Source organism: Diorhabda carinulata, chromosome 8, assembly GCF_026250575.1.
Source record: "Diorhabda carinulata isolate Delta chromosome 8, icDioCari1.1, whole genome shotgun sequence".
NCBI classification, from domain to species: domain Eukaryota; kingdom Metazoa; phylum Arthropoda; class Insecta; order Coleoptera; family Chrysomelidae; genus Diorhabda; species Diorhabda carinulata.
This window is the reverse complement of record NC_079467.1, coordinates 8,977,624-8,996,115: the sequence shown is the minus strand read 5'-3', so window position 1 is coordinate 8,996,115 and position 18,492 is coordinate 8,977,624. Positions and strand designations below refer to the sequence as shown.

General features: G+C 30.9%; 1 protein-coding gene across 4 annotated transcripts in view; it reads right to left on the bottom strand.

Moving 5' to 3' along the window:
- The window catches only part of LOC130897564 (calcium/calmodulin-dependent protein kinase kinase 1), a 509,686-nt gene that overhangs the window by 130,164 nt on the left and 361,030 nt on the right, over positions 1 to 18,492 (bottom strand). For all 4 annotated transcript variants that reach the window (XM_057806493.1, XM_057806492.1, XM_057806494.1 and 1 more), the window contains one exon: positions 9,560 to 9,741. In XM_057806493.1, the coding sequence (XP_057662476.1) occupies positions 9,560 to 9,741 (182 nt within the window). The remainder of the gene's footprint in view (positions 1 to 9,559; positions 9,742 to 18,492) is intronic.

Genomic DNA, 18,492 nt, shown 5'->3' with positions numbered 1-18,492 from the left:
GTAGTTTTATTAGAATTTTATTAGAGCTATAAATTTCACTTGAATTACTTAGATCTTTTTTATCATTCATAGCTTTTTCGTTCTTATGAATGTGAACCATTTCTAAAAATTCCCTTCTTCGTGTATTAGATTCCGTTTCAAGAATTTTTTAATCTTTATAATTGAATTTATGTTTTTTTTTGATATTTCATGGTTTGTTAATAGAGTTCTATTTTTTTATCGTATTGATGACCTCTTAGTCTATTATCTAAATACTGAGATGTTTTCCTTATATATAGTTGATTTTATTCTTATTTTGATATTGAATGTTGAAGGTGATATATAGATCAATATAAATGCGCAAATTGTCAGTGTCAATATCGTATTTTGATGAACACTTAAAGAAAAGTCGAAACGTCAAAATTTATCTTTCTTTCAAGAATTATCAAAAAAACTAATTTTAAAACAGAAGAGACCTAAAATAAAATAGATAGATAGATATATCCTTATATATAATACAACCTTACATATATATATATATATATATATATATATATATATATATATATATATATATATATATATATATATATATATATATATATATATATATATATATGAATGAGCCTAGATCAGTTCCATGCATAAACAAAATATTGTGTTACCATAGCAACGTACAATAACTTATTAGAAGTGTCAGTGTACAGTTTGACGTCAAAAAAGTAAACCAGAGTTACTCAATAGATTAAAAGAAAAAAGATATCCTCCGAAATTGTGAAAATCGAAAAATTGGAGTTTTGAGCCATCATCAAGTACCTGTATTTAGCAAGGTTAAGAAGTAAGCAGATTTATGAAGATATGCTTAATACCCTTGGTAATCAATGTCTTTCGTATGCGACCCTGAAAAATTGGACTGCAAGCTCCAAAAGAGGTAAGTTTTCTATTAAAGATGATGACCGATCAGGAAGGACAGTTTCTGTGTCAGTCCCCGAAAATATCGATGCATTTCATGACATGATTTTATCAGACAGTCGAATTGGGCTAAAACGGATATTTGAGCACTGAATATTTCATACGAACGCGTACATCATATAGTTCACGTCAATTTGGACATGAGAAAAATTGCTGCAAAATGAATCCCCAAATGTGTCAATTGTTACTTAGGTACATTTCTACGATCCAGAAATAAAGCAACAATCGATGGAATTTAGGGTTTGAATTACTAGAACACCCCCTTATTCACCAGATGTGGCTCCGACCGACTATTATCTCTTTCTTCAACTGAAAAAAAGGTCGTAAATTTTCTTCCAACAAGGAGATAATAAAAGCTGTGGAGGTCTGGTTTGCCAAGCAAGAAAAAACATTTCTCTAAAAGTTTTAAAGACGTTGCAGGTTCGCTTTAATAAATGTATCTAATTAAGAGAAGAATATGTTGAGTAACAAAATATTATGACATTGAAATTTTGTTTGGTTTTATAGTAGGCTCAGAATTTTTCAATATATCGTCGTATATATAATAAGAAAAATTAATTTTTCTTCAGTCCTTACATCTCAAATATGAAGCAGTACTTAATCAATCAAAGTATTGTAATTTTATTAGAATTTACAAAGTAGAGCTATACATTTTACTTAAGTTATTTAGGTCCTTTTTATGATTTATATAAATTTCTTATTCCTTAGACCTTTTGATATATTAATCAATTAAATGTTGTTGATTTTAGGTCTCTTCTGTTTAAAAATAGTTTTTTTCTAATAATTTTTGGAAGATTGTTAAAAAATAAAGCTATAAATTTTACTAACATTATTTAGGTCCTTTTTTATCATTTATAGCTTTTTCGTTCTTATGAATGTGAACCATTTCTAAAAATCCTCTATTTCGAATATTAGATTATTTGAATGTTCATAATTGAATTTATATGTTTTTAATATCTCATGGTTTGTTAATGCAGTTTAATTTTTTTTTATCGTATTGATGACCTTTTAGTCTATTTTCTAAATGTTGAGAGGTCTGCCCTATGTAGACAGCGTCACAATTACAAGTACAAGGCAATTGATATATAACATTACTTCGTTATAGATTTTAATTTAGTGAAATATTTGGAAAACGTATTATGTCTTTTATGACTTTGAAGATCCTCAAGTCTAGCGCTAATTGTTATGGGATATGTAGAAGAGAAGATACTGGATGATACGGATATTGATGTAGTGTTTTTCAAAAGATATTTTGACTACTGTTTAGCGGTAATTCCTAGTTACAAATGCAATACATTTTTTGATAACTTTAATATATTAAACCCAAGTATTCAATTCACTTTAGAAATTCAAAAAAACAAATTGAATTTGTTAGACATGACACTTATTAAAATCAATAATAAAATAAAAACTAAATATACAGAAAAAACATGGTTTTGAAGATATCTTAATTATAACTCCAACTCGATCCTAAATCACAAAAAAACAGCGTCGTAATAGTATTAACAGATACAGGATTAAAATTAACTTCTCCAGAATATCACCGCGAAATAATAAAAAAACTCAAAAATACTTTGAAGAATAATCAATATCCAGAAAATCAAATTGATAGAATTATCCGACAACGCACATATAAATTACACAATAAGAACAATATAAATCCAACTAGACAAATAAATTCAAGTAAAGAAAAAGTTACATATATAGCACTCCCCTATACAAACCAACTATCAGAAAAATTAAAATACATTTTTTGGAAACATAACATCAATATAATTCATAGATCACACAACACATTATCACCTGTATTCACTACACTAAAAAACAAAACTAAAGACACATAAAAAATCAAATATATATTCCATATCATTGTCTGAATTATCCTAAAAATCATATAGGAATGACTACACCATACTTGGAGAACAAAATAAATGATCACAGATACACAGATACACCAAAAATGCATTGACTGCTCTACACAAACACGAAAAAAATTAACATCTTGAATTTGATTTTGAAAAAACGAAAATCTTAGCTCAAGACACGGACTACCAAAAATTATTAATCAAAGAAGTGATATACATAAAACAAGATAAGTGTTTTGTGAATGATAGACAAGATATAAAAAATTTCATCCAAATGTACCATAAATTGATTAATTAGTTTATTTCAATCTACCTGGTATAATATCGAAGAAGTTTCGTATGGGGAACGTGGTAATGAAACACCAAAGTGGACTAAGTTTTATATATATTATATAAATATGTATGAATGTATAAAAATAGTAAAATTTGTACCTAAAATAATTCAATATTCAAATGGACTTTGATAGAAATATTGATTAATTGAAATATTGATTCTGGTTACTATAGAAATTTGTATTAATTTTCAATTGGTTAGATTATGAATGACGTTGAATTTTTATGGGTTAGATAAAGAGAAGTTGTAATGAATGATGTTAAATTTTACATTTTAACTTTCCGAGTAAACATCAAAAGACACACTACTAAAGTCAACGTGGATGAAGAAGGCACATCTACTTACACAAATAATGAAGTGGAGTCCTAACAGCATTAAAAATAGGCTGATTGAGGCTGTGAAATATCTATGTACTAAATTTCATATTTATAATGTTAATATCTGCAAAACATATAAGGTGGCATATCTGGATTTGAAAATATGAAGAGGATAATAAACAACGTGAGCTAATTTTTAAGCGAATAAATTCAGAGTAGACTCATTTAGCTAACAGGATAAATATGTTAAGTGTTAAGTTGGAATTTTTGAAACCGTTGGTGATATTCATACTGAACACACTGTTTACACTACGACTACACCAACACTCACAATTACACTGACACATGTTTGATATGTTCAGTATGTTGAGAATTGGCACGGATGATGGCCATTAATTGATGCCCGTTGCCGATGTTTCTTTATTTAGTGTTTCCCTCCCATTTCCTTTCATATCTTGTGGATAAACTTCCTCTCCTATATCGACATTTTTATATCCTAATGCGAACTATATGCCTTTATAAATATTAAATGTGACTACTCCAGCATCCCGAAGTATTCCATCCATTCAGCACTGGTAAGAATCGAACCAAGCATGGTAGCTTGGGTTATGGTAATGGTGAAACCCCTCAGAATGAACGTGGTTGAACTAGCCCTTGAGTCAGATATTTAATATCTCAGGGTGACCTTCGATCAGAGACAGAATGGAAACAACAACTGCAAGCAGATTGCCATAAGGCACGAATTGCTTATTAAAACTGCTGAAGAACGGTCGGAGGAGCATGGAGCCTGAAAACCAAATTATGAACTGGATGTTGAAATCAGTTATGCGACCTAACAGAAGCTATCAAAAATCCAAAAATTGGAGAAACAACTCTAGCTACGCATATAGCTCATTTAAAATATGGTTGGACCGAAAAATCGAGTATTGGCGCTGCCAATCATAATCATGAACTAAATGTAAATAATGTGAAATTGTTAAAAAATCTATCCAATCATGAGATTATTGAAATTTTTTCAATGTAAGAACATTTTAAATAGTGACAGAGAACCAAAATAGTTCTATAGTTCAATAGTTAAGGGATAAATGTAAAGATTCACGCCAATAGGATTTTTTCGCTGGAATTCTTTGTCTCGGGGGAAACTTTATTGGTATAATATACATAGAACATACCAAAAAAAAGGTCAACTTGTATGTAAATCTCGGCAACACAAATTTAGTTCAGCTACCTACCAATCGTTACGTTAGTGTAATAAAAATGTGTCATTACTCTCAATGTCAATATGTCATTCGTCATCAATTTCTGAATTCCCACTTTTCTGATGTGTGTTTTAAATTGGAAAAGTTCTGTAAAATTCAATGCTCAACACCAAATTATCGCTTGAGTGGAAATCATTTTCTGTGAAGTTATTTTTCAAAATGCAATAGAAAACATTTGAGGCATGAAGCTATCCCAATAACAGTTACTCCAAAGTTCATGACTGTATAGTAAACCAAGAACATTCATATACTGTAAATGGAAGTATAGTGGACACTGATATAATTGTCGATAAGCATCAAATTGATAGTTCGAGTTTTCATAACATAACATCGGGCAATTTACCTATAGAAGAGCCATTGGAGTTTTTAAGTGAATTTTCAGATTCCATTAAGAAATTAATACTTTTGACAAAAAAATCGGGTTTTTTGAGCAAAAACAATTTAACACGTAAAGAAATGGTTATGTATCAAGTTAATCGGAATACATTTGCCAAAATAACAAAATTGAACAGTCTAGAGAATAACAAAGAGCAGTTAAAGACATTGAAGAAGCTGTGTGAAATTGGAAAATTTGAGTGTATAGAAGAAAGTTTAAATAATGTAACGAAAGAATTCATTTTCTCACATTTAAGACATATTTGTAGACAGGGTACAGGAAAACGATGGACTATACAGGATAAAAAACTGTATCCAATCTTTCTATGTACAAAAAAAGTCCTAGTTTGTATAGAAATTTATCAAATTATTTTTAGTTGCCTTCATTTACAACCCTAAGAGGAATGTTGCCAAGAATACTTTTTGAAACTGGTATTAATAGTACTATTATGGAACAATTGAAGTTCCAAGTGAATAAAATAAAATAAATAAATAAATAAAATAAAACAAAATAAATTACCCACCCGTTAGTGGAGGCTCACCTTAAGAAATTATAACCCTTTGGTGCATGAAAAAATTATTTTGTTTACCAATTCTCTACGTATTTATATAAAAAAATGATATACGTATTCTCGGTACCCATTATAATTAGTATTCCAATTAATCAACTAATTGATTATGAAAACATATTTGCAATGATATCTAGTTTCTGTCATAATTTCTTTCAATACACTGAATGTTTATATATGATTATTATATAAGTATTATAATACATATATAATATAAGCAAAATAATTTTAAATCATAACATACACTCGGTATTTAATTCTATCTCATACAAGTATTTAGTGTAACAAATATATAAATGTAAAAAAATTGAATTAATACATATAAACAAATGAGTTTGAATTTCTGGAACTTTTGGTGTTATTCACTGTTTACACTACCACTACACCAATGCTCACAATTGCACTACCTCATACGCGTTTCGATAACCAAGTTATCGTCTTCAGACACTCAAGGTAGACTGTTCAGTGAAGGTAAACAATTTACCTTGAGTCTATGAAGACGATAGCTTGATTATCGAAACGTTTGTCAGACAATGTAATTCTGAGTGTAGTGGTAGTGTAAACAGTGTGTTCAATAATTCATATATACAGTTTATTTCAAATATATAAAAGTAATGTGAAAATTTTCTAGAAATAGTGCTCTGGTTTAAAAGAAGTGTTTTAAGACCAACTTAAAAAATTGATTTTATCCGTTATGGAAATTTACTATCAAATTAACAATTTGCAGTAAATCGGGGTACTGGATTACAGAAATGAGAGACACAGCTTTGTGAAATGAATCATTCTACGAAAAATAAATTCGAATATGAAATTTACGATCTAAGAGGTTGATACATCTAGGATGCTGAATTTAGTAACCTCCTCTTGTTATCAGTAGGCGTTATTAGAGAAAAAAATTTCGCATGTATTTCAATATTCCGGCGTAATTGGCGCTAGACAAATGGATTTTTTAAATCAAGGAAATACTTGAGTCGCTTCTGTCACAACACGTCCTTGAGCCCATTCATGGCCTTAATTTGAAAGTTTCAATTTAACAGAGTGATAAATTATTTCTTAACACCTGATTACTTCATTCACTTCAAGTATGAATACAGTGTGTTTCTAAATTCACGCTCCTATGAATTTAAGTTGGATCTTTCCCATAACAAAATTTCCTCAGCCGTCTCCTTTCCAAAATATCATCCTTAAAAAGTGGTCACTAAAACGAATTTTTCATTTTTTTTGTCTAAAATTTTAGTAATGCTGGAAACTTGAAATTCTGTAATTTTCGTGCACTCACAAGGTCTATATGACTATATACAGGTACCCTTATAATCCTTAATTGTTTATCTGAAAGTACTTTATCATGTTTTAGTATAAGTGTAAGTAAGTGAACAACAGTAGAGAATAAATGTCATATATGCAGGGTGTTTCTAAATTCATTCGTCAAACTACGCGTATTTTTTCAATATTCCTGTAACATTATACAGGGGTGAAATTCGCAAACTCTTACTTTGTATCATATCAAAACTTGTTTTTAAGATGAAGTTTAATGGAATGAAATTATAACTTGAAATCCTTGTTTTATTTACAAACATTTTTTTCTCAAAATCAATAGCTACAGAGAAAAAAATAACCATGATTGATAATACTTTAATAATTGTGTGGAAAACAGTGAAGATGTGAAATATAATATGATTCATAACAAACGCTGGAAATAACCTTCTCTAGCTGGTTTTTAGTTACAAACTTCTAGAATATTTCGCTTCTGTCACTTCGATGTTTATCTAAATTGTAGTAGGCTAATATCCAACACAGTTTTTGATAGTTACCAATCTAAGTATACTTGTAAGTTTGTAGGTTGTTATTTTTGCGTTTTCCTATGTGTTGTGACAAGTGTACAAACGCTGAAATGGCCGACATTCATTTTGTGTACGGTATGGCAATGTTTCAAGCTGTTTTACCTAGAGATTAATACTCGAGACGCTCCAGTACATCCAGACAACATTTAAATGCAACATATACCAACCGTTGGATTGGTCGAGGAGGGCCCCAGCATTGGCTCCCAGAGTTAAATTCTTGTGATTTATGTTAATAGAGTTACCTTAAATTATTAGTTTACACGGCCCCCACGGTTGGTATTAACGATTCGAAGAATCGTATTCAACTAGCGTGTGACACCATACGAAATAGTCTTTGAACGTATACAGCAATCCATGAAATATAGGCTATGATAATTTATTTTGGCTAGAGGTGGCAATTTCCAATATTTATTATGTATCGTATTCTATTTTACATATTTACTGTTTTCTTCTTCATTCATTGAAAAAATTATAAATTATGTTGTTTATTTTTTCTTTTGTATCTATTGATTTTGCAAAAAAGAATTTAAGATTAGAATATATTTTTTAAACGAAACAAGTTATAGTTTTATTTCATACAACTTTTGATATGAAGTAAAGTGAGAACTGCTAATTTTACCCCCGTATATTATAACAGGAATATTGAAAAAATACCCTGTATCTATGACATTTAATCTCTATTGTTGTTCACTTACGCATAAAACGTGATAAAGTACCTTCAGATGAACAATTAAGGATTATAAGGGTGCCTGTATTCTACTTGTTGATATCTGAAAGACTTGTTAAGTTGTGGTAATTTCGTTGGAGTTCCAATTAGTCCGAAAGGCATCGACACTTTTTGTGTAATTATTCAACTCTTGTTTAACTAAACCGATGAAATTCCTGAATTTTGTGTAGTTATTGTATATTGATAAGTAAATACACCCTTGATAACGTAGTATAATCATTTTGTTACATCGTTCGTTAAAAATAACAGTCAAACATACCTAAGTTTCGTTCGTTTTCATTATGAAGTGGTTTGATCAGTTAGTTATAGTAGTGGAATAAACAAAGTCAAACACGTACATTTCGAAACAGTTTATGTGGTTTTATGAATATCGAAATCATAAACTGTGTTTTGCAAATTCAAATATAAAAAGTAGTAGATATACTGAAACATTCAGAGTTTAAAATTGATCGAACAGAAGCAAGAGAAAATAAGGAAGGTACAGCGAAAATAATTTGAAAAATTTCTGATCAACACTTCAGGAAAGAGGTTTTTTAACTGTTGAATAGAGAATTAAGTCTTTGTGAAGAAGTAATTTTTGAAAATTTTAGAAAGGCCTACATAACTAATTCCAAAAAAAAACAAATCGCTCAAAATAAAAATAAATTCCATAAATTGTTTTAAATTTTGATGAAAATACGCAAAAAAAAATTATACTATTGACATAAAAACGGAGCAATCTTTTGTTTATTGCGCTGTTTCAAAGAAAAGTTCGACAATAACTATCAAAATACGGGACGAAAAGATTGCAATTCAATGAAGTGAAAAACAGCACATGGTAATCAACGTACATTTGATTCTAAATCGTTAACTCCAAACACAGTGTTCATAGTTTAGTGCCTAGTAGGTCTTTTATAAAAAAAATGTTGAGCTGCGAACATTACTTATAAAAAATTTTGAGCCAAATATTCCCAATTATTACAAATAGTCTCCATCCAATGCTCCATCCTCGTAGGTCACTCATAACCAGAACATAAAATCGTATCAAACTCAGTGAGATGCGTAATTAAGATACTATTGAAAAGATGAGAAATCATCCATCTAACACTTCAACGATTAACATTGGAAAAGTCACAATTCTTTGACTGAAAGTTTAGGAACTACTATGTTAGGAAAAATAATTAAACCTAAACTCAATTACATTGTGTTTTTCACTTTACTACGTTGTTTGATTGTGTGTTCGCAATCTCGCTACATAATTATGATAGAATTAGAACGGAAAAAGTAAGCTAGGAAACAAACACTAAATAATCGAATGATTCTCCACAAAATCGTCACTTACCTGACCAATACTATCCAAGAGCTTGTATTGATTCAGCTGTAAGTACATGCCCGATTTCTCAATGCTAACTCTTCTAGATTCTCTTAACGGTTGCCTTTTTCTATTGCTTCTAGGGCTATTCGTAGGACTGCAGTGTGGAGACAATTGGCAATTTGAAAACAAATGCTTACTTTCTGCTACAACTGAAAATAGAAAAACATTTTCATAAAAATTTCAAAAAAAAGGAAACTCAACAAAAAAGTTATGAATTTAATCACATCACAATAACTATGAATTAATGTTCTCCAAAATTAATGGGCCCATAGAAGTTCTATACATAACGCTATAATAAAAATGTAGTAATTACTGAATTCAATTCAAAGAGTGGTTTCAGAATAAGTGAAACCATTTTCAATTTCCCAATGTTGGCCTAAAATTTCCAGGTTCAAAACTATTTCACATCATTGAATATGATCTAATATCACATCTTCAAGATTTGGAATTGAATGAGAAATACAAATGGCGAGTCGCAAATGGCGTTATGCATTGGCAGTAAAAAGCAGATAATCAAATAAGCAACGCTGGAACAAATGAAGATTTTGAAATTACAGAAGGAGTTCCCAGATGGTATATCTTAATACTCAAGATATTTCCTTTACAATTGAATCAAATGTGCATTGACAATATTCAGTACGTGGATGACGTGCGACTGTAACATAAGCATATAATGTACAAAATTTCCAAAATCAAAGACGGCGTAAACAAAATTAGCACTTCTAAATTTATGACTGTTATTAGAAACAGTATTAAACATACTCATATACGATGATATATTGAAAAATTTTGAGCCTACTATAGAACCAAACAAAATTTCAAAATATTTTATTACTCAACGTATTCTCCAACAGCTTTTATTACCTCCTAGTTGTAAGAAAATTTATGACCTTTTAATCTTTTTTTCAGTTGAGGAAAGAGATGATAGTCGGACGGAGCCAAATCTGGTGAATAAGAGGAGTGTTCTAGTAATTCAAACCCTAAATCACGAATTTTTTGCTTGACAAATGAGATTTGTGTGCAGGGGCGTTGTACTGCAAAAACAAAAAACCTTTGGATAGCTTTCCGCGTCTTTTCTCTTCAATGTTTTCTCGCAGAGTGGTCAGTAATGTCGAATAGTAATCTCCAGATATTGTTCTACCCTTATCCAAAAAATAAATCATGATTACTCCTTGGCAATCCCAAAAAACTGAAGCAAGAACTTTTCCATTAGATTTTTGGACACGAAACTTATGTCTTGGAGAACCAGAGTGTCGCCATTCCATCGATTGTTGCTTTGTTTATGGATCGTAGAAATGTACCCAAGTCTCATCCATAGTAACAATTCGATTTAAGAAGTCTACATCGTTTTCAACTCGAACACAGATCGAACGCGATGCTTCTACCCTTGCACGCTTTTAGTCAACATTCAAACATTTGGGATTCCATTTTGCAGCAATTTTTCTCATGTCCAAATTGACGTGAAATATATAATGAACGCTTTCGTATGAAATATTCAGTGCTTCAGATATCTGTTTAAGCCCAATTCGACGGTGGGATAAAATCATGTCATGAACTGCATCGATATTTTCGGGGACTGACACAGAAACTGGCCTTCCCGATCGGTCATACGAAGGAAATTGACCACCAAAGGTATTAAGCATATCTTCTTAAATATGCTTACTTCTTAACCCTTTTAAATACAAATAATTGATGATGGCTCGATACTCCAATTTTTTGATTTTCACAATTTCGGTGGATATCTTATTTTTTTTAATTTATTGCGTTACTCTAGTTTACTTTTTTGACGTCAAACTTCACACTGATACTTCTAATAAGTTATTGTTCGTTGCTATGGTAACGTAATATTTTGTTTATGCATGGAAATGGTCTAGGCTAACTAGATATCAATACATCCTCGTACGTAGTGAGGCCCATGGGTTTTAAGCCTAACATTGAAAGAAAGTCATAAATTAAAAAAAAATGTGATTATTTTCCAATATAATCTCTCTTCATCCTTTCATCTTTTACCCCTCTTAACACAGACTTCAGCTTTGCGAAAAAAAAAAAATAGTCAAGCGGGGCCACATCAGGACTATATGGTGGGTGTTCAATTTCTACCGCTATTGTACACGAATGTGAAGCAACAGTAGTCTTGGAAAGCTATCTCGTAGTAGCCTTTTTTTAGCTCAACTACTTCAGTAAGTCCGCGTCTAGGGTTGTATTTGATCCTTAATTAATTATAGCATCACTGTTGGGTGCTTTCTATGACCTTTGTTTTTTTGGCACGGGCTCTTCTTTCCAATGCCTCTCCATGGAATTTTTTTTGGATGTCCATCATAATTTCATAACCCACCGTGCACTAATTTTTTTCATATTTACATGCTCACGTAGAATCATAGAACACTTGATATGGAAATTCCGGTATGAGCAGCAGTTTTTTTTGTTTTTAATTGTTGAATATGATGGACACAAGTCACCCTAAACACCCTAAACAGCATTTTGTTTCTGATTTATGTACTTCTCAATTTTTCTTTAGTCAAACATGTTTAAATATCGTGAAACTGAATTTGAGGCATTTTTCAAAACAACTTAAATGAGTGATCTTTCGAGTTCTACTAAAATAAAATGGATTGAAGCAGTAAGTCTATTTAGTACATGAAGCCAAGAACGCATGGATCGCACTATACAGATATTAATGAGGAAAGCATCAAATGAAGCACACAAAATAGTAAGGTAATAAAGAATGAAATCCGGATCAGAAAGAATCGGAACCAGCTTTTTAAAACAGGAGAGGCAGACAAGAACTTGAGTATTAGCCTCAAAGGTAGTATCTGTACAGTGCAGTATCAAGACCTGAGCATTTAAAACAGCACTCATCATAAAATGGAAGCCTTTGGAATGTGAATTTTGTGGAGATAACAGAAAAAAAAATTAGAAGAAGAGAAAAATTGGCTAAATTTAGAAAGCGACGAACATATTTGAAAAAATGAAAAACCGTTAGGAGATTGTGATAATGAATCCAAGATATTTGTGATATATTTAACCGTAATCATGAATATTAATTGAGAGAAAATAGAAAAAAATTGAGAAATTTTAAATTTCCATTGAGAAAATACATACCACAAGCAAATGAGAAACCAGTAATAAATTACTGGTTTCAATTCAAATATAAAAACTGAAATAAGATTGTTGGAACATCATACACAATTTATAAGAGTGAAGTCTACTAAATGAAAATAAAATATAGAATATACAAACAATCATCTATCCAAATCTAAAACAAATACATGTCGACAAACAAAAATTTACAAGAGGAAAATGTGTTAAACTCAAAATGAATGCAAGCCAAATGATGAAACATATTTCTTGATGCTAATTTTTTGAAATATTTTCTCTCGATGGGGAGAAAGTGAATCATAAGCAAACCATAGGCTTTACTATTTAATTACTTAATTTTCAAGTGAGACTGAACTAAACTTTAACTTCCAAACTCCTGAACGACCGAACCGAATTACAAATAATTGAGTTCTTTATATGTCTCCTGAGATATCCAAGTTGGACAATATATTTTCAGGAGGAATCCTGCATTGAAAAAGATACTAGCTCGATTTACATTTTTTCATGAATAGCCAAATAGATTTTTTTTTTAATTTTTGTTATTATGGTAATTATAAACGATGGATTGTGTAGTGTAAATTGAAAATTCTTGATATAACAAAAAAACCAAGCAGACAATTCCATTTATTATTTTGTCGTGTTATATTTCACGGTACGAAAGTGACCCATATCACATCTCCGTTATTTTGTTACGATGTGGTAAGTATCTGTTTACTTTCTACTAATTTATTTTCTTAATCTATGTTGCGAGCGGAACAATAAAATTTATAATACTATGCATTTGTCTCCTCACTATATATAAACAACGCATTGAAACAATGTTTGGAAGGTCGTAAGGTATCGATTCCCTTCACAAGTTTTATGTCAACTTGACGACGGGATGTAAGTCACTTATAACTTATGTCTCATTTACTTAAAAACTACTCTAAACTAATAAATTCCAACTAAGTAGAATCATACGAAATAACTTTTGTTATTTCCTTGATAAAGTCAAATAAAAAATTATTTATAAGCATGGAATAATATTAATAGATATGAATATGAATATTATTTATACAATTTGGATAAATGTTTTCTAGTTTCTTTGTATTGGCACCATTTCTTCAAGTATTGTTACGTTGCTTCAAACCTCTTCCTTGATTCTCCTGACAACAGCGACAGACAAGCAATATTTGCAGATTCTTCTAGATCCATTTAGGTGTTATAGAAATCAAAAATACCTATTCCCTCAATTTTTGATGAATAATTGTTAGCGTTGTTGATAAAATAACAAGTCTCATGATCATATTGAAACCGCTTGAAGCTGGTCATAATTCCATGCAAAAACTATCAGTGAAATTAATAAAAATTCAAGAAGAAATCCTGCGGAAGGAGAAGGAGAGAAAACCTAACCTAACAAAATCATTGTCGACTATACTCTATCTTTAAACTAGGAAGACCATTTGATGAAACCTGAATCCAAAAATTATATAGTCTAGAAATTATTAAATGTCAAACAAAATAATAATCAACCTAAAAGGCACACGGTAAAAGAGCGAATGTATATTATTGGAAACGAAAAAAAAGTCCACGAATTGTAAAATTAAATCTATTAAGAATTTCAAGTTAGGTGACTACATTTGTAAGTAAGTTAATAACAGATGTCAAATTTGGTGGCACATAAAATTATGCAAAGTTTTGTATCATTGATGAAATTTTAAAACAATGATGAGTTTTCAGATCCAATGTAAATAATTCAGAATGAAGGAACTACAATAGGTTAAAATTGTCTTTATCAGAGAGCAGAGAATGTTTGTTTTTAGAAAATTGAGCTATATGAGAAATGAAGATAAGTTGAATGATTAATTGGTAGATTATGAAATATAAGAAAATGTTTCATTGCAAGTACAAGAGCTCATTTGATTCAAAAATGCAACAAATATTTTTTTATTCTATTAATTAATTTAATCTATTAATAAATAATCAGAAAAATCTTTATGTCAGCAGAATAATGTATTTGTCATTACTTCCTACATAGATTTCCTATTTAGATTATTTCATAGCAAGATTATAGTTAATCCTCATTCTGAAAGCAGTAATTTCAGTACTTAAAACATTATTTGTAACAAATAAACAGAGAGCAGTATTTCACAAATATTAATTACATTATATATTATTTGTTAACTCAAGAAACACTAAATAAATTTATATAAAGTTATGAATAATTATTTACTGATAATCTGTCTCACTGTCATCACTAGAGAAAGAAACGATTATCGGTTTTATAATATCATACACAATCCTATCTAACCTGATCATTTAATCTTTTTTTTTCATGAGATGTGCAAAATAATTTTTGCCAGTAAATGTTTGTCACTTTTTCTAAAGCTTGCCTTGAAATATCCTATACATCTTTTAGTTCAGAGGTAGTATTTTTGAATGCCACTTCATTTTTTACTTAAGCCAAAATCAATTCTAGAGTTCAATTCACAATGATATGGTGGCAGCTTAAGTACAATTATTTTGTTTTTAATTTGGGATCAGAATTAGTCAAATGTTCTTAACTAAGTTGGATTTTCTCTGGAACCCTTGATGATATTAATACTGAACACACTGTTTATGTTATCACTACTACAATACCTGAATTACACCATCTCACGATTGTTTTCCACGAATGGGGTACAAAAAGGGCTTAGTTCACATCTGGTACTCTGTTTAAACCAAACTACCTTACAAACAGGTACATTTTATTCGTCTATTTACGTTATATAATTTGATATCCAGTTGTAGCTAACGAGGTATAATAATAATTTTTTTCCAAGTTCCAAGTAGGACTACAATTAGTGCATCTATCTAAATAACGGCATATAATGCCGTCGAATTTATAATTATTCGATTGCCTTTCTTGCATAAGATATACATATTTTCAAAGGATTTGTAAAAATAATGAATCTATAAAATGAGGTAATTACGCCTTTGTAGATAGATCAAACAAAATTGTCGGCACGGGTTTTTACAATCTGCAATTGATATTGGAAGAACTGTAATTTTGATGAAGAAAGTTCATTGAGATAGGACCCGTACATAAACTGAGTAAAACTAAGGTGAAGTTAAATGCATTTGCGAAACATTGCATCGATTTCCTAGAATTCGGTCGGTATCGGTAGTAATTCATCGAACAAGCAGCAAAGATTGTCGATCGTGCCGAGGCAACATTTACGGATTTATATTCTCGATTTTATTAAAGTCAGTTAAACTTTATATGTAGTCCAGCTACTCTAGCGGCCACCACATAGTATCCGATTACATTATTGAAAGAAAGTGTACAAGATCAACAAAATTTCTATGAATTTTTCTAAAAAGAAATGAATTTTAAGAGATTTCGATAGTGAAGGATTGCGAAAAAAAGGACAGAAAGCGCTGGTGAGGATAATCAAATTTTATTATCTCATAAGAAGCACGTGATGGTATATAATAATAATTCTAATACTTCGTCCTATATTGACTCTCTCAAACTACTACGCTACTTCCTTTAATCTATTGGTTCCCAAACTTTTTTGTTTCATAGACCTCTTTTGAAATTTCGCTGGATCTGGTGGATCCCCATCTACATCACTACTAATTTCCAAATATCGAAGAAAATTGGAGATTAGATCTAGCTAAGGAAACGTTATGGCCAAGTTTCAACGACGAATTAACAGTTTTCGAGAAAAAAACGGTAAGAATTGATTGCTTGATAGGGTTAATTATTTAATAGTGAAATCAACTGAACAAATTTTCAAATAAACTTCAATCAATTGTGCAGTGAGTGGATATCAAAGTTGCCAATCGCAAAAGTGACTCCATCCAACTTCACTTTTTTGAAATCTACAGTGACTCAGCACAAGAATCAATCAATGATCAAAAATTTTATTTAGAAAACTTCCCATTCGGAGTGGTAAAAAGAATATAGTATAGATCGTCAACGTTAAGCTGAGTGTCGAAGAATAGTTAAGGGGACAAGCGTTTCCAGCGTCATAGCATGCTGCACGACAATTCCTCTTTCCATTTTTCATGGATTGTACATAGTTGCATAGTTTCACAGTTGCCTTTTCGACGATGCCACATCAACCTCATAGTACCAATATCGCCTTATGTGACTTTTCCTAAGATGTCGCACACCAGAGAAACCCATGATGGTGGTGAAGTGGAAATCAATTAATTCCTTGAATAGTGGAAGTGACAAAGAGATAGTTATATAGATTCGAATGCGTATTAAAACCTTTTCACTGCGACGCCCTTCTATAGTCGGGCCAGTGAATCTTTCCCTGCTTTGTCTCATTTTAGTAGGTCCAGACGAATGTTCTGTGCTTGCGGACTATCCATGCGTCCCGTAAACCCATTCTAATGGATTTCAGAAATGATTGATAAAGTCATACTAGCAGTGAAAAGGTTAAGGTGAAGGTCGATAATAAAATTTTGTGTTAAAGTTTATTCACTTCTTTTTTTGATATATTACTGGTTTTTAGTTCTACCTCGTATAGGAGTGGATGTCTCGTGTGAGACTTATAAATAATGGAGATCCAACCTCGTCGCGAGTTCCTTCAATTATTCTCGTGTCTCGTACCTTGAGATTCAAATATAGCTGTCAACATTCCGCTGTTGTATAATATTATTTATTTAAATGAAGCAGAAAAATAAACTCAACGATATTCCTACTATTTTGAACAGCTGTTAGTGTTTTGATATAAAGAATGTTTTGATGAAAACAATAACATTCAACTTATCATCAATAGTCATAAAATAATCTCTTACTCGTATATCTGATCGTTCCACTTCTTAATGCTATATGCGGTTTATTTTAAGAAACATGCAATGTCGAATCCCTCGATGACTATCTGTCACTTTTAAGTATTGTTTCAAAGTTCAGGTGAGTGAAAAGAGTCCTCGGCATTAGTTGTGGACAGTCTCACCGGAAATTTCAATTTAAAAATTTAACATTTTACTAAGTATTAAATCCTCATCCCATCTGGATACGAATTTGGATAAACTGGGGCTCACCTTTAAAAGAATCTTTGATGAAACGCTTTAATAGCTGGTTCTTCGTATCATCTTTTCTTGTTATTAATTCAGTTCCGCGTATTATGAATATAAACTGCTTCAATTGATCCTGCGGATAATCTAGAATTGTGAGAGACTTATAATATCCAATGGATAAACTATCTTGAATGCCTCAAAAGGTTCAATAACATCGTACAAGTTAATGCCAAATGGAAAAAACGTCTTAAATTTTGCAATTAAACATAGTCCTCAAAACCTTGCGACTCCATCGTATCCATCAAAATATGCATTTCCAACAGACCACGAGCCGATCTAAGTTTCAGATTGAACTGATCCAGAACTTCTCCCACAATCGCGTCTATGGAAAACATCAATTTCAGATTGAATTGGACAGATTGGACTTGAGTGATTCTGTACAGTAGCTGAATTAATTAGAAGTTTACACACAACTACTGAATAACAAATTTGTGTCTAGTTATTGATTACAAGACCCAACAAAATATTTCAGATGACATACTTAAGTTGTAAATGATGGTTTCACTGACGATATTCATTTGCATTGTCAATTGTTTCCGTGAAAACGGCAATTGATGTTTTAATAATGTTGTTTACATAGTCTTTTAAGCCTCTGACCTCCATATTTTCTCCCTTGCTGGGATATGGTGAATATCTATAACTATATTGCGGTAAAACAATTACCTTTATCTCTTTTTATAACCGTGAGATACTAGTGTGTATTCTTTTCAAGTTTTAAGCTTGTGGTCGAAAACATAAAATAGAGA